Below are 21037 nucleotides of genomic sequence, written 5' to 3' on the forward strand. Positions count from 1 at the left end.
CAGAGCAGGGTCGCTGCTGTGCCCCAGGGGCTGTGTGCCAGGGCAGGGCCTCTGCCGCCTGCCAGGCTCAGCACTCAGCTTGCCCGGGGAGCTTCCCATGGAGATGCGGGGAAAAGCTGCAGGTGGAAGGAGCCCCCCAGCAGGGCAAGGCAGGGCAGGGTCCTGCTGGTGCCCAGATGCTACTGCCTGGGGCAGGCTGCTCAGAGCTCCACAGCACCCCCAGGGCATCTTTGTGGGAGATTCCTGAAAGGCAAGAACAACACCTCCTGTACCTGAAGGGAAGGCACTCTCCGAGGTCTCTGCTTTAATCTTCCTGCTTTGCGAGGGCAGTCCGGATGATAATGGTGTTGTCAGGATTGTAGAAGGGACTGAAACTCACAGGGCATTACACTGAAAGAGACCTGTAGGTCTTTGAGGAACCTCACAATTTCGCTCCACACTCTTTAGTCTACAGACAACACCAACACCACCTTCATTGTTTCTTGTGGGATTGTTGGAACTCCCTCTCAGCACCTTTAAGTAGGGAGATGCCTCTGGCCAGCGGACGCCTGATATCCATCCCTGGTGCTCTTTAGCATATACTGTATGGTTGTACTGACTCCTGCCGAGCCTACAGAGAGTCTGCATGTTCTCTGTGGCACCCTTAGGCAGAGAAACACAGAGCTCCAGGCAGGAGCAAGTCTTCTTCAGATGAAGATGCAGCGAGGATGCAGTCTTGGTGAGGAGGTTTCTGTGAAATATGGTTTAGGTTTTGCTCAGAAAAGTCTCTCTAACTTGTCACCGTCTATTCCCCCATGGACAGCCAACCATGCCCTGAGACAGCAAATGTTCAGCAGCAGCTTACCCACAGAGTTCCTCCTCCTGCCATTCGCAGACACCCGCGAACTGCAGCTCCTGCACTTCGGGCTCTTCCTGGGCATCTACCTGGCTGCCCTCCTGGGCAACGGCCTCATCCTCACAGCTATAGCCTGCGACCACCGCCTCCACACCCCCATGTACTTCTTCCTCCTCAACCTCGCCCTCATCGACATCGGCTGCATCTCCATCACACTCCCCAAAGCCATGGCCAATTCCCTGTGGGACACCAAGACCATTTCTTTCTTCAGTTGTGCTGCCCAGGTCTTTATGTTTGCTGTCTTTATTCTAGCGGAGTTTTACCTTCTCACCATCATGGCCTATGACCGCTACATTGCCATCTGCAAACCCCTGCACTATGGGACCATCATAAGTGGCAAAACCTGTGTCAACATGGCAGCAGCTGCCTGGGGTAGTGGGTTTCTCCTTGCTGTGCTGCACACTGCCAATACATTTTCCCTTCCATTCTGCCAAGGCAATGCTGTGGACCAGTTCTTCTGTGAAATTCCCCAGATCCTCAAGCTCTCCTGCTCAGATGCCTACCTCAGAGAAGCTGGGATTATTGTTTTTACTGCATGTTCACTTTTAGTGTGTTTTTTTTTTCATTCTGTACTCCTACATGCAGATCTTCAGGGCTGTGCTGAGGATCCCCTCAGAGCAGGGACGGCACAAAGCCTTTTCCACGTGCCTCCCTCACCTTGCCATAGTCTCCCTGTACATCAGCACTGGCACATTTGCCTACTTGAGACCCCCATCCATGTCCTCCTCATCCCTGAATATTTTACTGGCAGTTCTGTACTCAGTGTTGACTCCAGCAGTGAACCCCCTCATCTACAGCATGAGGAATCAGATGCTGAAAGATGCAGTGTGGAAAGTGATGTCTGCGTGTTTTTCAGAAGCAAGGTAGTTACTGTCATCTGCATATCACTGATAATGCAACTCATTACAGACCGAGATATTTTCATTATTTTTTCCTTCCATCTTTACTTTTACTTCTTTTACTGATGGTGAGGTAGTCCAGAGAGAAATGTGATCATTATTTGCATTCCACAGACAAAGCAGAGCTCTGCAACAACAGGAAATGGGAAAGGCGTTGGGAAAATTATTAGTTATTCAATCAGTGAAATTTCACAGTCTGGATCGAGTGAATCACCCCAAAACTTCTCCTGACATTGGACATGAGTTGGACTTGATGATCCTTGTGGGTCCCTTCCAGCTCAGACTATTCCATGAGTCTCTGACTCTGAAGAAGGCCGGCTATCTGTGCGCACCCTTCATGGCCAAAGAACCACTTGTGTGGGAGGCAGTCAGTGGCAGTGCCCCCCACCAGCCTTCCCAGCCTGACCAGCACAGCCCTGCAAAGTGCCCCCACGGCCCCGCGCACCACAGCCCCCTCACTCTGCAGAGCAGCACTGCCAGCTCGGGGGCTGTGGGCAGCATGGGCAGGGGCTGCAGGAATGGCTGCTCAGGCCAGCCCAGACTGGCCTGGGAAGAGGCTGTGTGGGACATGGGGTGTCCCGGGAGCAGAGCAGGGCGCTGTGTGTGTGCGGTGGTGCTGCCTGAGGAGCCCCAGGGCCAGCAGTGTGGTGCTGTGCTGTCCTGGGGAGCGGGGCCAGCCTACAGGGGTGCAGAATGCCTGTGGGAGGGGAATTCCCTGCAAATTGCAGCAGCAGGGACACTGCCACTGCCCTCCACTCCATTTGCTGCTTTGGGGCCTGCCCAGCCTGGGCTGCACTGCTGGGCTGGGCTGGGGAAAGGAGAGGGAAGTATGGAGAGCTGGGGAGGGGCTGGTCTGGGCTGGCCTCCTGGGAGAGACAGGGAGGACCAGCAGAACAGGGGCTGGGCTGGGCCCTTCTTCTCTGGACGCCCTGGCAGATGCTGCCCCAGGGCAATGGCCCTAGATCAGCCCCTTGCAAGCACCGTTCGCAGCACCGGGCTCTCGCCCCAGCTCACACAGGTGGTTTCTTTCTCTAGGTACGGACACTAAATTACTAAATCAGGAGTCCATCTTTACCTTGTCCATATGAGAGTGACCATAGTATTGGTGCAGTGAGATGAACCTGAGGAAGTCCAAGTGCCATAAACTATTCCCTAAGGTTGCCATCATGTCAGGTGGAACAGAGTTTCCAGGTCACTTCTTTTTGGCACTATGGTCCTTTGGGAAACCAGATGAATAAAGCAATACTAGTGTTCATTACTATTATGCTAACTCCTTCTCCGCAGAGTTCTAAAAGTTTTCCTAAAATATTTGCATAGTTCTTTTCCACACATTTCCTTCAGTGTGACCTGGAGTTTCTAAAGTCTTCATGGGGAAACGTGAGTCAGGATGTGTGGGAGGTCTTCTGATGCCTGAGCTGGTTGGCAGGCAGAGTACCTGAGGGATTGTGCAGGGCATCCCCTGCACCCAATGCTCCTGGGTGGGCTGGGAAGAGGCCTCCTGAGCACAACAGCTCCTTGTAGCCCTGTGGATGCTGGCTGTGAGGTCACTTCTGTCCCAGCCCCTGGCTGGCCAACAGCAGGGAGGCAGAGCCTCTGAGGTCATAAAGGCCATCAGAAAGCTGCCCCCAACAGGGTGACACATTTGGGGAGGCCAAGGGAAAGCTGGGAGAATAAAGCTGGGAATTCTGGGGGAGAGAAGAGGGACTTGGCTAACAGAAAGGAAAGATTTTGAAGAGTTAGGAGGGGTTCAGGTAATGCTGCTGCTGGTGCAACACTCACTGAGAGAACATTTATGTTAGACCACTGGTAATATTTCTAACCAGGAACCTTTAAACCTGGTGTTACTCTTAATGCCATCCCTCATCCTGGAAGGAATCCATTGCTGTAATCCCTAAATTCAAATCCTACCTTGAAGTCAAATCCCAGATGCATAACCTGTTACCATTAGTCTTAACCTATTGCTCTCGGTAATCCCTAGTCCTTAATCCGTAGCATTAGTTTGTCAGCTTTAACACTAACCCTCATTCAGTAACAAAGCACATAATAAAACCCTAACCAAAAATCTAGCCCATACCCTAAACTCTGACTGGGTATTAAAAGCAGAACACCAAAGCCTCTCTCTAAGACTCTGCTCAATCCCAAAACATGGAAGGAAGATCCAATCCCTAGAATTTAACCTGAATACCTAATTCTAAAATCCCTCATTCCTACACACTTACCACAAAACTGAAGCGGTTTGTCTGCGTGATTCTGGGCAGTGCTTGAGACGTCCTGCAGCAATGACTTGGTCTTGGAGGAGGCAGGTGGGGTGACATGGATCTGGTCAGGCCATAGGGCTCAAGGAGGAGATGGGTGGGGATTCTCTGCTGAGGTCAGCTGTTCCTCAGGATCTCAGAAGGCAGCAGGAGGCCCATGGCTGTGCAGGTGAGTGTCAGGGCACTTCTGCCTGAGGGCTTGATAGGCCACCTCCAGGCACATGGCCGGTCTATGAGGGTGGCATTTTAGCTGTCATAAGGAACTGATGAGCCACTGGCACGCTGCAAGTGTAAGTCTTTATTTCAACATCATAGCTACTCTAGTACCTAACAGAGGTTGCACAACGCTCTCTCCTGCCCATCAGAGAAGCTGAAAGGCCATCAGAAGATGCATGGCCTTGTAGAACGACAACGACTTTGCTTTTATTTTGTGGGTGTTGGGCGTCAAGGAGGACACCTTGTAGGTACGTTCTTATAAGGTGTCGCCTGTGCCTTAGAAAGTTTGAATCAAGCAGGAAGCAGTTGGCTTTGGTGGGGACTGCGAGGTCACTTCTGCCTCTGGGGCTGAGAGGCCAGCAGCAGGAGCATGGCTGGGCAAGGGACTGGGAGGTCCCATTCTGTGAAGTATCTGCCAGGTCAACCCTTGCCTCCTGGCTGGCAGGTGGCCTTTTAGGCTCACATCTGCCAGCGTCTCTCACAGGCCAGCAGAAGGCAGCTGGCTGGCATGGTGCTTGTGTGATGCCCTCTGCCCAAGTACCTGAAAGGCCCATGCAGAAGCTGCCTTGGATGTGGGTTTTCAAGTCTCTTGTGCCTGAGTACATGACTGGAGAGCAACAGGCATGTGGCTTGGTTGTGTCTAACTGAGGAGCTGAAAGGCCAGCAGGAAGGCCACATGGCTTGGAAGATTAAGGTGAGGTTCCTTCTGTATAGTCAGATAACAGGAAACAAGAAGGATGATTTAGCATGCCTTTTCTGAAGGGTAGTTTGAAAGATGATGGAGCTTTCCTTGGTAGTCGGACACAGCATGTGAGAGAAAAACTAGGGAGGTAGAGATATCAATGAAGCTATGGAAACGCCAAGGTTGGACCAGGGTAGGAAAGCAAGATGGGTGTTTGTATCCTGAAGGGAAATGGGAACAGGTGTGGGACATCATAGGACAGCCAGTGGTAGAGATGGACAACGGTACTGGCAAGGTGAGAGTTAGCCAAGAAAACAACGGTCTTGTGCCCTTGGCTATGGCAAGTCTCTCTGCCACCAGGGCCTGGGAGGAGACATGTTGTCCTCTTAGCAGTTGGGGTTCGTCTCCTCTTTGCACTTCCTGACAGAGGCCAGGAGGTTTCATACCACTGTCTTTCACTTGGCACTGCATACCACACATCCCACCGACCGAGGAAGAGTCTGGAGCCTCACATGAGGGGCAGGGCCTCTCTGCCCAGAGCTGCAGGCAAGACTTGGTCTTTCTGCTTGATGAAACAAAGCCAGCATTTTCTCAGCCTCAGAGACACCTGCACAGGGCCTTGGCCTACCTGTAATCATGGCCTCCAATTACCTGCCCTAAGGAGTTCATGGGGCTTTGTCAGTAATGGCCCTCAGCAGGACCAATCAGTGCTTTGAAGGACTTTGGGTTTGGCTTCTGACTTTGGCTTTCTGAGAGATTTCATCAGTCTCCTCTCAGGAGCTGAAGTTGATAAAGTTGTCAGCAACTACACCTTGGGGCTTATTAAGACACAGCAAGCCCTAAGAGTCCCTTAAGGAGGTCTGGACAGGTAGGAGAAGTTTGACACTGTACAGACAACCTTGCTCCTCACCTCTCCAGCTCTCACCATTTCTATCATTGATCCCCTAGGACTTGCATCACTTCTCCTGACATCGGACTTCTCCACTGAAGTCTGCAGTTGCACCTTGTAGCTCCTTTGTCCCAACTCCCTCCTGCTTTCCTTAGAGAACAGGTTGCACACAAGTGGAGAATAATGATTCTTAATTGCAAGGAAACTAAAATAAAGTATGAGAAAGCTTAATAATCAATAAAACACACTGCTCAGTTGTGTGCTAGCTCTAGGTTGTATGTAATGAGGCTCACCTCCCACAGGGGATGGTCTCATCAACATTTTTTTCAGTCAGTAGACATGAAAGACTTTGTAAAAACATAGTTCAGGAGTTCCCTAAAGACAGCGTTAGAATACATAAAGGAAGCAAAAGCTATGAACTCCTTGAGGCTTAAAGCAGCAACTAGATCATAGTGTGATAGTCATAGAATCTTAGAATCAAAGAATGATACAATCTAGGAACGGTTTAGGCTTGAAAAGGACTATAGGATCATCTAGTACAATGCCCCTGCTATGGTCAGGGGCATCTCTCAATACATAAGGCTGCTGAAAGGCCATTCCATTGCAACTTTGAACACTTCCAGAGATGGGGCATCCACAACTTCTCTGGGAAACCTCTTCCAGTGCTGCACTACTCTCATCCTAAGATCTTTCTTCCTTATATCTAACCTATATCTACGCCCTTTCAGTTCAAAATCATGACCCCTTGTTCTGTCACTACAGACCCTGATAAATAAAATAGAATAAAATAAATAAAATAAAATAATAAAATAAAATTAATAATAATAAATAAAATAAAAGTTTTTCTTTCTCTTGAGCTCCTTTGAAATACTGAAAAGAATCAATAATGTCTCTGGAGCCTTCTCTTCTCCATGTTGAACAACTGCAACACCCTCAGACTTTCTTTGTAGGAGAGTTATTTCTTCCCTCTTATCATAGCCCTGTACTGTAGCCCCTCTAACTGGTCTATACCTTTCTTGCACTGGGGGCCCCAGAATTGGATGCAGCAAGGCAGGTGGGGTCTCATGAGAGCAGAATGGAGGGGGAATCACCCCTCTGAGGCTTCCTTGCAAAGAACCTGGTTTGCTCAATGCCAGCTGGCTAAATCCTTCCTCAACACAGAGCAGAGAAGAACTGAAACACAGGGCTGCTTTAGCTCACTGGAGATAATAATTTTAAGGGCTGTCTGCTTCTCAACTTTTAGCAAACACAAAACACAAAGATCATTGCTGGATGAACACTTGGACAGGTGAAGATATTTCTCTGGAGGTTTATGGAGAGACAAAATTTTTCTGAGGCCTCTAGCTCATCAGCTGAGATTTCTCCACATGAGACAGCCAAGTGGGAGACATGAAGTAGAAAGGAACTTCTCTCCATCTCCACCATGGACATGGCCCACGTGTAACATGTACAACCAAGGTTCCAAAGTGCTGAGATGATGCAGCTGATGCACTGGGGGTTCCTTAGCAAAGGAATAATGTGGGAAGAGTGGAGTCCAGCTGGAGGAGAGATAGCATGTGGATAAGAAACTGTGAATAAAAATAGATGGGATAACCTGGACATTGGTTTCTGAGGCCATTTCTGATATTTCTGGGTATCTGAAACCTCTGCATGGATCAGAAGAGCATGGCATAAGCCTTCTAGGTGACTGTCGCCCATTGCAGTGGCTGCAGGAGGTAGAAAAGACATGGACTGGGACTGCTGCTGTGCACTGCCTTGCACGGTGCTGACAAAGTGTCCTCCTCTTCCTTGATCACCACCAGGATGAGGAATTCATATATCAGCCTTGGACATGGATCCTGTGCACTTACATTTCAGTGTGGGGCTCCCAAGATAGACTGGGATGCATATCTCTTGTCCTTAGCAGCACCAGCACAAACAACTGTGTCCACTGGGTCTCCCTCTCCTGCCTTTCCAGCTAGGGCAGAGGCAGAAGAAATGCTTCTGCAGTGGGAGTCCAACAGTGCTGGGATGAGTCACGGACACTTGCTGCCCTTGGCTATCAGAGAAGGCCCCTGTGCACCTCTCATGCTGGAAAGAGGCATCCTGTCTGGAAGGACATGTGGATTTCTCTGCTCCCTTCAGCCTCCAACAAAACAGGTCCCTCTGTCTCAGAAGAGCTGAGGCTTTCTACATCTCAGCTCCAGCTGTGCTCCTCTGGCTGCATCTCAAGTCTTCTTCTCTCCTTGGCTTACATCTTCTTGGACTGAGACAGGGACACCCACTGCCTTGCTCCAGACCTCTCATCCCAGGAGGATCAGGCTGTCTACCTCAGCCCTCCTTTCCCATTAGAAAGATTTTACCCAGTATATGGATCTGGCTGGTCCCAGTTAATTAGGAGTTCATTTGGATGGAGTTCATTTACTCTGAGCTAGCCAGTGGTATGCTGGACCTCGTTCTCAGCAACAAGGAGAGGCTGGTGGGGAATGTGAAGCTTAAGGACAGCCTGGGCCGCAGTGACCATGAACTGGTGGGGTGCAGGATGCTTAGGGCAGCAAGGACGGGACACAGTAAGCTCCCAGCCCTGGATATCAGGAGAACAGGTTTTGTCCTCTTCAGGCATCTGCTTTGTAGGGTACCATGGGACAAAGCCCTAGAGGGAACAGGAGTCCAGGAAATCTTGCTGTTCTTCAAGAGTCACCTCCTCCAAGCTCAGGAGCATTGCATCCCAGCAAAGAGGAAGTCAAGCAAAAAGGCCAGGAGGCCACATGGCTGAACAAAGAGATGCTGGCCAAACTCATACACAACAAGGAAGCCTACAGAAGGTGGAAGCAAGGACAGGTAAACTGAGAGGAATACACAGACATTGTCTGAGCAGCCAGGGATCAAGTCGGGAAAGCTAAGAGCCTGGTAAAATAGAATCTGGACAGGAAGGTCACGGGCAACAAGAAGGGCTTCTCTAAGTATGACAGTGATAAAAGGAAGATGAGGGAAAATGTGGACCCTCTCCTGAAGGAAACAGGAGACCTGTTTAGCCAGGATATGGAGAAAGCTGAGGTACTCGATGATTTCTTTGCCTCAGTCTTCACTGGCAAGAGCTCTAGCCGCACTGCCCAAGTCCCAGAAGGCAAAGGCTCACACCATTTCTCTCACTGATCCCCTAGGACTTGCATCACTTCTCCTCACATCAGACTTCTCCACTCAAGTCTGCAGTTGCACCTTGTAGTTCCCTTGTCCCACCTCTCCCTCCTGCTTTCCTTAGAGAACAGGTTGCACACAGGTACAGAAGGATGATTCTTAATTGCAAGGAAACTAAAATAAAGTATGATAAAGCTTAATAATCTGTAAGGCACACTCTCTTAAGTGTTTGCTAGTTCCATGCTGTACCCAATGAAGCTCATCTCCCACAAGTTATAACCTTTTTCTTTTTCTTTTTCTTTTTCTTTTTCTTTTTCTTTTTCTTTTTCTTTTTCTTTTTCTTTTTCTTTTTCTTTTTCTTTTTCTTTTTCTTTTTCTTTTTCTTTTTCTTTTTCTTTTTCTTTTTCTTTTTCTTTTTCTTTTTCTTTTTCTTTTTTTCTTTTTCTTTTTTTTTCTTTTTCTTTTTCTTTTTCTTTTTCTTTTTCTTTTTCTTTTTCTTTTTCTTTTTCTTTTTCTTTTTCTTTTTCTTTTTCTTTTTCTTTTTCTTTTTCTTTTTCTTTTTCTTTTTCTTTTTCTTTTTCTTTTTCTTTTTCTTTTTCTTTTTCTTTTTCTTTTTCTTTTTCTTTTTCTTTTTCTTTTTCTTTTTCTTTTTCCCTAGTCTGTAGACATGAAAGATTATGCAAAACTAAGGTTTAAGAGTTTCCTAGACATACTTCTAGTCTACATATGGAAACAGAAGCTTTGGAATCCCTGAAGCTCCAAGTAATGACTAGATCATGGAATAACAGAATCAAAGAATGAAAGGGTCATGAAAAGATTTGGGCTGGAACAGGACTCTAAGATCATCTAATCCAATCCCTCTGTCATGTGCAGGGGCATCTGTCACTACATCAGGTTGTTCAAAGGCCCTTCCAACCTGACTTTGAACACTTCCAGTGATGGGGAATCCACAGATTCTCCGGGAAAGCTGTTCTAATGTCTCATTACTCTCACTGTAAAAATATCTCCTTATATCCAATCTAAATCAGCCATTTTATTTCAAAAGCATGACATCTCTTGTCACTACAGACCCTCATAAGGCTCTGGGGTGACCTTATTGCAACCTTTCCATACTTGAAGGGGACTTCTAAAAAAAGATGGGGAGCAACTTTTTGCTCAATCAGAAAATGACAGGATGAGGTGGGAATGGTTTCAAACTAAAAGGAGATTTAGATTAGAGGTTAGGAGTAAATTCTTCACTCAGAGGGTGGTGAGGCACTGGAACAGTTTGCCCAGAGAGGTTGTGGATGCCCCAGCCCTGGAGGTGTTCAAGACCAGGTGAGATGAGACCCTGAGCAACCCGATGTAGTGGGTAGCATCCCTGCCTATGGCAGGGGTCTTGGAACTAGATGATCTTTGAGGTCCCTTCCAAAACAAGCCATTCTATGATTCTATGATTCTGTTTTTCTATGATTCTGTGATTCTGTGATTCTCTGAAAAGGCAGCAATAAGCTGTCCCTGGTGCCTTCTCTTTGCAGGTTAAACAACCCCAACTCTCTCTGGTTTTCTTTGCATGGGAAATATATCAGCATTCTGATCATTTTCATGGCCTCTGGAGCCACCCTAAAAACTCTTTGTCTTTTTTTTGCATTGGGGATCCCAGAGCTGGATGCAGCACTGCTGGTGGGGACTCACTAGGACAGAGACAAGGAAAGGAATCACCTCCCTTGACCTGCTGCGCTTTCTTGTTACAGCCCAGGATACAGCTGGCTTTCTGGGCTGCAAGTGCACACTGACAGCTGATAGCCAGATCTTCGTCTTTTCGAGTACACCAGTACAAGTCCCTCTCAGCAGGCAGTCTCACAATCTATTCATCCCCAAATCTATATGGAGAGTGGGGCTTTCCATTACCTAGGTGCAGCACCTTGCACTTGGCCTTGATGAATATCAGGAGTTTCTCATGAGCAAAGTTGTCAAGTGTGTCTAGATCCCTGTGGATGGCATTCCTTCCCACTTCCATGTCAGTTGTACCACTCAGCCTGGTGTCAACTGAAAACTTGCTGAGGGTGTACTCATGCAGATGACAGTCTGTGAATAAAAACAGATGGAATATGTTAGACATTGGTTTCTGGGGCCATTTCTGATGCCTTTGGGTATCTGAAAACTCTTCATGGATCAGAAAAGCATGACATAGGCATTTAGAGTGACTACACCCCAGTGGCAGTAGTTGCAGGAGGTAGAAAAGACATGGACTGGGACAGCTGCTGTGCACTTCTTTGCTGGGTGCTTACAAAAAGAGCGCTCCTCTTCCTTGACCAGAATGAGGAGTTCATGTATCAGGCTTGGACGTGAACCCCATGCACCTACAGTTCATTGTGAGGCTCCTGAGACAGACTGGGATGCATATCTCTTGTCCTTAGGAGCAGCAGCAGCACAAAAAACTATGCCCATTGGGTCTCCCCATCCTGCATTTCCAGTCAGAGCAGAGGTAGCTTTTAAACTAAAAGAGGGTAGTTTTAGACTGGATATTCAGAAGAAATTGTTTTCTCTGAGGGTAGTGAGGCACTGGAACAGGTTGACCAGAGGAGCTGTGGGTGCCCCATCCCTGGAAGTGTTCAAGGCCAGGCTTAACGGGGCTTTGAGCAGCCTGGTCTGGTGGAAGGTGCCCCTGCCTATGGCAGGGCAGTTGGAACTATATGATCTTTTAGGTGCATTTGAAACCAAATCTTTCTATGTTTTTGTGATCTTTTGATTAATGTGACTGACCAGACTTGTTTCCCATCACTGCCTCCCATTCTTACTTACCCTCGTTGCAGGGGAAAAGGTCACAGAATCACAGAATCATCTAGGTTGGAAGAGACTTCCAAGATCATCTAGTCCAACCTCTGCCCTAACACTAACAAGTCCTACACTAAACCATATCACTAAGGGCTACATCTAAACGTCTTTTAAAGACCTCCAGGGATGGTGACTCAACCACCACCCTGGGCAGCCCATTCCAGTGCCTAACAACCCTTTCAGTAAAGAAGTTCTTCCTAATATCCAACCTAAACCTCCCCTGGCGCAACTTTAGCCCATTCCCCTCGTCCTGTCACCAGGCACGTGGGAGAATAGACCAGCCCCCACCTCCCTACAGCCTCCTTTAAGGTACCTGTAGAGAGCGATAAGGTCGCCCCTGAGCCTCCTCTTCTCCAGGCTAAACAACCCCAGCCGCTCCTCATAAGACTTGTTCTCCAGACCCCTCACCAGCTTCGTTGTCCTTCTCTGGACTCTCTTGAGCACCTCCATGTCCTTCTTGTAGCGAGGGGCCCAAAACTGAACACAGTACTCAAGGGGCGGCCTCATCAGAGCCGAGTACAGGGGGACAATCACCTCCCTAGACCTGCTGGCCACACTGCTTCTTATGCAAGCCAGGACGCTGTTGGCCTTCTTGGCCACCTGAGCACACTGCTGGCTCATATTCAGCTGCCTATCAACCAGCATTCCCAGGTCCTTCTCTGCCAGGCAGCTTTCCAACCACTCATCTCCCAGCCTGTAGCGCTGCTTGGGGTTGTTACGCCCCAGATGCAGGACCCGGCACTTGGCCTTGTTGAACTTCATACAGTTGGCCTCAGCCCATCGGTCCAGCCTATGCAGATCCTCCTGCAGAGCCTTCCTTCCCTCGAGCAGATCGACACACGCACCTAACTTGGTGTCATCTGCAAACTTACTGAGGGTGCACTGGATCCCCTCATCCAGGTCATCGATAAAGATATTAAAGAGGACCGGCCCCAGCACTGAGCCCTGGGGGACTCCACTAGTAACCGGCCTCCAACTGGATTTGGCTCCATTTACCACAACTCTTTGGGCCCAGCCATCCAGCCAGTTTTTAACCCAGCAAAGCGTACGCCAGTCCAAGCCACGAGCAGCCAGTTTCTTGAGGAGAATGTTGTGGGAAACGGTGTCAAAAGCCTTACCTTGACCAGATCCCCTCAGTGCTTAGCTGTCTGTCAGTTCTAAACCACAACATACTGCTCTTGGTGAATGGGCTTGAGCTTTTGCTAAAACAATTACAGCCAATGGATTAATCTCAACAAATTTTCCAGATGAAGCCAGTGCAGAGATTCCCCTTTGCCAGTCCTTTGCACAGAGCAAGGCGGGGCATTTGGGGTCTAAGATCAGCCCAAACCCCATGCTGTAATGACCATGCAAATATGGTTGTACTACCCACTTCTGAGCTTCCCATTTTACTGCCCAAGTGCACCCATTCTGCACTGGGACAGGTCCTGAGGGGACAATACAGCTGTCCTGGTTCCAGTTAGGACAGAGTTAATTTTTCCTCATAGTAGCCGGTAGGGTGCTATGTTTTGGATTAGGATGAAAAGAGCGCTGATAACATGCTGATGTTTTAATTGTTGCAGAGCAGTGTTTACACCAGGCCAAGGACTTTTCGGCTTCTCGCTCTGTCCTGCCAGCGAGCAGGCTAGGGGTGCGGCAGGAGCTGGGAGGGGACAGACCCAGGACAGCTGACCAAAACTGGCCAAAGGGGTATTCCATACCATCTGACGTCATGCTAAACAATATATAGGGGTGGCTGGCCGGGGTGGGGGGGCCAGCTTCTCGGGGATAGGCTGGGCATCGGTCAACGGTTGGTGAGCAATTGCATTGTGCATCACTTGTTTTCTTACACATTATTATTATTAATACTATTATCATTATCACTATTATTATTATTGTTATTATTATATTCCAGTCTTAATAAACTGTCTTTATCTCAACTCACCGGCTTCACTTTCCCGTTTCTCTCCCCCATCCCAGAGAGGGAGGGGGGAGGGTGAGCGAACGGCTGTGTGGTGTTTAGCTGCCGGCCAGGTTAAACCACAACAGTCCTTTTGGTGCCCAACGTGGGGCCCGAAGGGTTGAGATATTGACAGATTTGACCTGAGTGTGTTAAACTAAAATTGGTATAAGTATTGGACCTGCTTAATAGTTGCTAGTCACGATGTTGATTGCCTTAATCTCCAGTCTGCTGTGCCTGTTTTCCAAATTGAGTTTTATAGCGCATTACTTTCTGTATGTGCTCCCTGTTGCACTGTTTATCCTTTCCGGGCCCTGGTTTAAGATTGTTATGGTACTGTGCGGTGTAGCAATGGCTTATGAAATTATGAAATTTCTGGTCATGACTCTAACCTGGTATTTGTACTCAGCACTGTCGTCGACTCTATACTTTGGAACCCATATCTCGGAAACTATTAGCAATTACACCTATTGCCTGTTTTCGTTAGGGAGCCAATCTGTGAAGGGGACAGGGGAAGACATGTTTCCCTCCCTGTTCACTCTCCCTTTCTCCTTCACCACCCTCTTTTCCGCCGAGCTAGTTACGGTGGTTCTCCGAGATGTTGAATATCCTTGGGATACTCAGACCAGCCTGCTCTTGTTGTTATGTCTCCTGAATGCGCTTCAGGTTTTGTTGAGGGTTAAACAACTACTTAGGAATCTCATCCGGAGATCTGTCTTGAGGCGGGATAGTTGCGAGTGGCAGGGAGTGTGGGAGGATATGGGCAGGTTTCTAGAGCAGTGGTCACCTCCAGTGTTTTGGACATTCACCCCTGAACAACTGCAAAATCCTAAAAAGCTGGCAGAATGCTTGAAAAAAAGGTGTCATGACTCTGGCAGTTCCAAAGTGACACAAATCACTGTAGCGTGCTGGGGTCTGGCTTGTGCCTATCGAGCTGCAATTGATGCTACTATCAACCTAGCGACAGCTCCTGCAGCCGCTCCAGCTCCAGCTCCTGCAGCCACTCCAGCTCCTGCAGCCACTCCAGCTCCTGCAGCAGTGTTTAGCTGCCAGCCGGGTTAAACCACAACAACAGCCCACAGAGAAACTACTTCACTGCCTCGAACCCATCATCTCCTCATCCACCCTTGCATTTTGAGGTGTTCTCTTTCTGTAGTCATCTGCTGTGATCTTTTCTATGTCTAAACACATAGGGAAAGGTGAAGGAGAAAATGTCTGTCTTTATTGAGTAAGTTTCTCTCTCTCTTTTTTTCTCTCTCCTTTTTTTTTTTTTTTTTTATTTTTTTTTCCTGTTAGAGGAGTAGTTTGATTTACAGAAGAGAGCAACTTACCAAAATCATCAGAGACTTGAGACTTCAGTAATGAGTTTCACCTACTTCACTCCTGGTGCCTGTGAGAACTTGTTCTCCCGAGGCTTCCCCAACAGTCAATGGAGACAAGAGAAAGTCCTTGTGGCTGGGTTGTCCCAGCCTAGAACTGCCATGCAAAATAAAGGTGAGGGATCTCTTTCAGATGCTCTTCTCTCTCTCAGCATTGACAGGATGGGAGTAAGTTAAATTGCTCAGCCTCCAGGATATGACTTTTAGACAACTGAAATATAAGCCTACACAATAGTACTTGGCACTTTGCTTTTTTTAGGCGCTTCCTCTTTGTACAAGGACCATCCTTAAACTTTTGACGATGACAAGATTTTTCCACCTCTCGGAGCACTAAGGCATTTAGGTGACACCATCTGACAGTAAGAGAGAAGAGCAACTGCTTGGAAACAACTGCATTTCCACGCAGAATGAGGTCAGATGAGATTGTGTGACAGATCCATTTCCATTGATCTGGTGGGACAATAATGAATTTTGTCCTTGATTTAGAGTACTGAAAAAGGCAAACTACACTTGCTACTGGTATTCCCTCTTTCCTGAAGAAACAAAGGAAGATGATGTAAAAGAAAGCAGGGCATTGCAAAAGAGGTACTTGAAATTTGCTTAATTTGAAATCAAACAAGGGATCCCCAGCTGTTGCTAGTCCAAAAAGGCAAGTACTGAGGAGGAGAGAGAATAACTTTCAATGTACATATTTGAATTGATGGTTTAACACCTATGTAATAGAAAGTATTTGTGCAGTACATGATATTTCCTTTTGAAACGTTATGATGGATGTTCGCAATTGTTCTGAGTGAATGTGGACTTTCCCAGGAACAGGGTGCAATCACTAACAACCCCTTGTTAGCCCTGTGTTCTTGAGAAAGAATCATTTGTGGCTGATGGACAAAGTTGGAAAGAAGACAAGAAATTCCCAGAGTACTCTAGCTGATATGTGAAACAGGAAAGCCAGTCTCTCTCTGTTGTATGGGAAGCCTGCAAGCAAGGAAAGAGAGAAGGAAGAAGATAGCCTTCTGTCCAGACCATGAAATTACTGTACTTGGTTTTGCCATGTTTCTGCCTCAGCAGGATGAATGGAAATTGGGCATGGGAACAGGCAATGGAACTGTCATTTCTGAATTCATCCTCTCAGGCTTCTCAGGGCTTGATCAAAGGCTACAGCTATTTCTCTGCCTGGTCCTTCTACTTATGTACCTGACAACGGTGATGGGGAATGCAGCCATCATTTTCCTGGTGTGTGTGGATAACCGCCTGCAAACCCCCATGTACTTTTTCATTGGCAATCTGGCATTCCTGGAAATCTGGTTTACGTCCTCCACAAGCACCAAACTGTTGGTGATTCTGAGCTCTGGCAGGAGAACAATCTCAGTAGGTGGCTGCTTTGCCCAGTCCTCTTTCTATTTTGCCCTGGGTGCTGCAGAGTTCACTCTCCTTGTTGTCATGTCCTTTGACCGTTACGTTGCCATCTGCCAGCCTTTGCGCTATGCTGCCATCATGAGGCATCGGCTCTGCATCCACCTGGTTGCTGCTGTTTGGGTCATGGGCTTCACATTCTTGAGTTACCACCTGGTGCTGCTCTCAAAGCTCACTTTCTGTGGTTTGAACAAGATTGAGCATTTTTTCTGTGACAACACCCCCTTATTCCAACTGTCCTGCTCTGACATCACCCTGCTTTGGAAAACAGAATCAGTTTTCATATTGTTTATCGTGCTGTCTTCCTTGTGTTTAACTCTGGCATCTTACACAAGCATCTTTTTCTGTATTCTGCAAATGCCAGCAGCCTCTGGGAGGAAAAAAGCTTTTGCTACATGTTCTTCCCATCTCACCACCTTGGCCATTGTCTATGGAAGCTGCATTGCTCTCTACGCATGTCCCTCAGGACATGTTTCTTTGGAGACCAACAGCATTGTAGCTTTGCTGAACACTGTCCTGTACCCATTCTTAAACCCCTTCATCTACAGTCTTAGAAACAAGGCCGTGATGCTGGCCCTGAAGGAAGCCATGGCCCGTGCAACAGCACAGCTTTTCCCCTAATCATAATGCATTTCTGAAGAGCAATTTGAGTTCTCTCCTGCCATATCTTACGTAATACCACCATCACATATATGTGACCTCCACATGCAGATGCCTCTGGAGGTTTATGTTCCTTCTGGATTGTGTTAGGCTGCATGATAATCTGCACACAAAATGAAGGCCCAAGGAAGTGATGGCAGGACGAGTAATTCAGTTCATGCCCTGCCCTGGCTTCTTCCAGGCCCAGCACAGGAGACACCCCAGCTCTTCAAGGGCCCATTTCCACAAGCCCAGAAGAGCACGAAGAACAATGGCAAGTGGGAATCCAAGTCACAGGCTCCTGTGGAACCAAGATCTTGTCCCAGCTCCTTCCAGGGCTGCCCTAGGAGGGCTGTCAGCCCAGTGTCCAGGCGGAAACCCATCAAGATGCGTCACTGGCAGCAGCTCTCCGCATCACCATTTGGACTAAGGGGATTGCTGCCTAGGGCTGTAGGTCACCTGATGGTTGTACAGAGGGCTAAGTGCAGCAGCTGGACTAGAACCAGGGCGTCAGACGGCCCATGTGTTGTAGTCTGGAACAGGAGAGATGGGAGTGTGTGGACTTAGTATGTGTGTGCCTGTGTCTGTGAATATGTGTGAGGTTGGGGTGGTGTGTGCCAGCAGCTGGAGTGGGACTGTGCCCACGGGGGCTCATATGTCCACGTGCCTTCAACTGGGGAGGCTGGGAGCCAGGAACTTGTCCTGGGCAGGCTGAGTGTCTGATCACAACTGCTGGAGGGATCTACCTTGCACCCACACACATGCACATGCATTTGTGCTCACAAGCACTTTATATTTCCCAATAATGGGCCTCTGTCTTGCTCAGCCAGAGAGGGGATCAGGATAATGCTGCTGCTGCTGTTTTGTTTGTGTGAATGCTGAGTGTGCCTGCCTGCATTCACCTGTGTCCTGTGTCATTGTGGACTGCACTCTGCTGCTAAAGGGATTGAGAAAAACACATTAGTGATATCAGTCGTGGCATACCTCTTGGCTGGCTTTGATTCTAGTTCATATTGGAGTTCTACCACGTCTAGCACTGCAGCACTCAGTACTGGCATGATTGCATTCAGGCCACGATAGTTCACTGTTAGTCTCTACTCTCTGTCAGCCATTCACACTGGCCATATGGGACTATTAAAGGGTGAGCGAGTCTTGCTATTCACTTCTCGGCTCTGCAGTCAATAAACCAGCTCATGAATGTGAATCAGGGAGTCTCAGTTAGTGCAGTATTGCTCCCTGTGCACCACTTAGGTAGTGATCAGCATGTGCTGCTCTTCGACCCTCAGCAGCCCCACAACAGAAGGGTCCTCCAAGAGACCAGGCAAGGCAAACAGCTGTTTAATATCATCTTAATGAAGCTCCACTTCAGCCTCCAATACAGTTAATTGTCAGGATTCCCCTGTCACTCCAGAAATAAAAATGGGTTCTGCCCCTTTATAGCTGGATGGCATTGCAGTACACTGTGCAGTGGTGTCCACTAGAGCCTTATACTTCTGTGGGTCTGAAGTGTCAGGCCATCGAACCCACACAGTCCAATAAACTCAGTTGTCCCTCCACCTGATTGAAGGCAGAGCACCTCTGGTCCTGGTCATAGAATTCATGGAAATTGGAGCAGCAATTTTCCTGGAAGAAACACCTGCCCCCTCCCCCCCCCCCCCCACCCCCCCACCCCCCTTTGCAATTGTTTTTCCTTGTAACATACATAACCCATGCCTCTAGGGTTGAGGTAGATTTCCCATCCCATTTTCTCATGTCCCCTCCATGGTCACGTGGGTAAAACCACAGAGTGGTATGTTGTGTGGACCCACCATATCCCCTTTCTTGAGCAGAGGGATGCTTACTCCTAATAGCTGAGGTACTGATTCATACATGTGGGGGGAGGAAGGTATATGCTCTTTGAGTTGCTGGACCTCTCGGGAAAGTTTCTCCACAACCAAGACGCAGGCAAATAGTGAAGAAGAAATGCCGGTCATGACCACACTGCATCTAAGGGGATCTACTTTCCATTAGGGCTATCTGCACAAGAAAAGTCTTAGAAAAACAGACTATAATAAGATAAATACTGTAAAGGAGTTGACTAAAGAGTTCATTAGAGTTTTGGGAGATGGGGCAAGTTTCTAACTTCCTGACGCTCCTACAGCAACTGGGCAGAATAGAATGATAGAATCATTAAGGTTGGATAGACCTCCGAGGTCATCTGGTCCAACCGTGCCTGGTCCCACCAATGTCACCCACTAAATCATGTACCTAAGCGCCAGGTCCAACCTCTCCTTAAACACCCCCAGGGACGGTGATGCCACCACCTCCCTGGGGAACCCATTCCAATGCCTGACTACTCTTTCTGAGAAATGTCTCCTAATTTCCAAACTAAACCTCCCCTGGAGCAACTTGAGGCCATTCCCTGTAGTCCTATCACTAGTTATCTGCAAGAAGAGGCTGACCCCCAGCTCCCCACAACTTCCTTTTGGTAGTTGGAGAGAGCAATCAGGTCTCCCCTGAGCCTCCTCTTCTCCAGACTAAACAACCCCAGTTCCCTCAGCCACTCCTCATAGGACTTGTGTTCCAGACCCTTCAACGGCATCACAGCCCTTCTCTGGACATGCTCCAGGGCCTCAATGTCCTCCTTGTAGTGAGGGATCCAAAGCTGAACACAATACTCGAGGTGCGGCCTCACCAGAGTAGAGTACAGGGGGATGATCACCTCCCTGGTCCTGCTGGCTGCACTATTCCTTACACAAGGCAGGATGCCATTGGCTTTCTTGGCCACCTGGGCACACCGCTGGGTCATGTTCAGGTGAGCATCAATCAGCACCACTAGATCTTTTTCCTCTGCACAGCTTTCCAAACACTGTGCCACAAGCCTGTAGCATTGCATGAGGTTGTTGTGGCCAAAGTGCAGGACCCAGCACTTAGCCAAGTTGAACCTCATCCCATTGGCCTCTAACCATTGATCCATCTCATCCAGGTCCCTCTGTGGGGCCTTCATACCCTCTGACAGATCGACACTTCTCCCCAACTTGGTATCGTCTACAAACCTACTGAGGGTGCACTCAATTCCCTCATCCAAGTCATCAATAAAGATATTAAAGAGGATGGGCCCCAACACCGACCCCTGGGGAACACCACTGGTGACCGGTGACCAGCTGGATTTCACTCCTTTCACCACCTCACTCTGGGCCTGGCCGTCCGGCCAGTTTTTAACCCAGCAAAGAGTGTACCTGTCCAAGCCATGGGCTGCCAGCTTCTCCAGGAGAATTCTGTGGGAGACTGTGTCAAAGGCCTTGCTGAAGTCTAGGTAAACTACTTCAACAGCCTTTCCCTCATCCACCAAGCAGGTCACCCGGTCATAGAAGGAAATGAGGTTGGTCAGGCAGGTTCATGCCTTTCATGAACCCATGCTGACTGGGCCTGATCCCCCCATTGTCCCACATATGCTGCGTGATTGCCTTCAAGATGACCTCTTCCCTCACCTTTCCTGGCACTGTAGTTGGGCTGACAAGCCTGGAGTTCCCTGGGTGTCTGTGATCCTGTAGCTGAAGACAATTGTCTCCCACACAGAACCCCAGTTCTGGGAAACACTGACCTTTAACAAGAAAGAAACAAATGAACAAACAAAACGTCAATAGACACAGAATCTCCTTAATGACTACTATATAAAACCAAAAGAAAACAAACCCCCAAAGAACTGTAGAAGCTGAAAAGTGTGTGGACATATATTCTTAGATTTTAATCTTTCAGTTCCTTGTTTCATTTTTAATTGATATTAATTGACATCAATTGACATCTTTCAGGCCCAGAGCTTGAAAGAAAAAGACGGACTGACGTCTTGCACATAGCCTTGGACCGCCCATACTTTTCCTGCCCAGGATTACCTGTGACACCCCTCACTCTCTGCACAGA

At 48.2% G+C, this 21037-nt stretch overlaps 1 protein-coding gene and 1 pseudogene across 2 annotated transcripts; both read left to right on the forward strand.

The window, feature by feature from the left end:
* Positions 1–825: 825 nt before the first annotated feature.
* Positions 826–1762, forward strand: LOC310887743 (olfactory receptor 14A16-like; annotated as a pseudogene). Its single transcript has one exon. The product of its transcript is annotated as an olfactory receptor 14A16-like (transcript).
* Positions 1763–16171: 14409 nt separating this feature from the next.
* LOC310887857 (olfactory receptor 6E1-like) lies at positions 16172–17169 on the forward strand (the record flags this gene model as incomplete). Its single annotated transcript, XM_083814035.1, has 1 exon — positions 16172–17169. One exon carries the CDS (start codon positions 16172–16174, stop codon positions 17117–17119), a length of 948 nt encoding a protein of 315 aa, XP_083670161.1. The 3' UTR covers positions 17120–17169.
* Between the last annotated feature and the right edge of the window lie 3868 nt (positions 17170–21037).

Source organism: Anser anser (genome assembly GCF_964211835.1).
Source record: "Anser anser genome assembly, chromosome: 29".
NCBI classification, from domain to species: Eukaryota; Metazoa; Chordata; class Aves; order Anseriformes; family Anatidae; genus Anser; species Anser anser.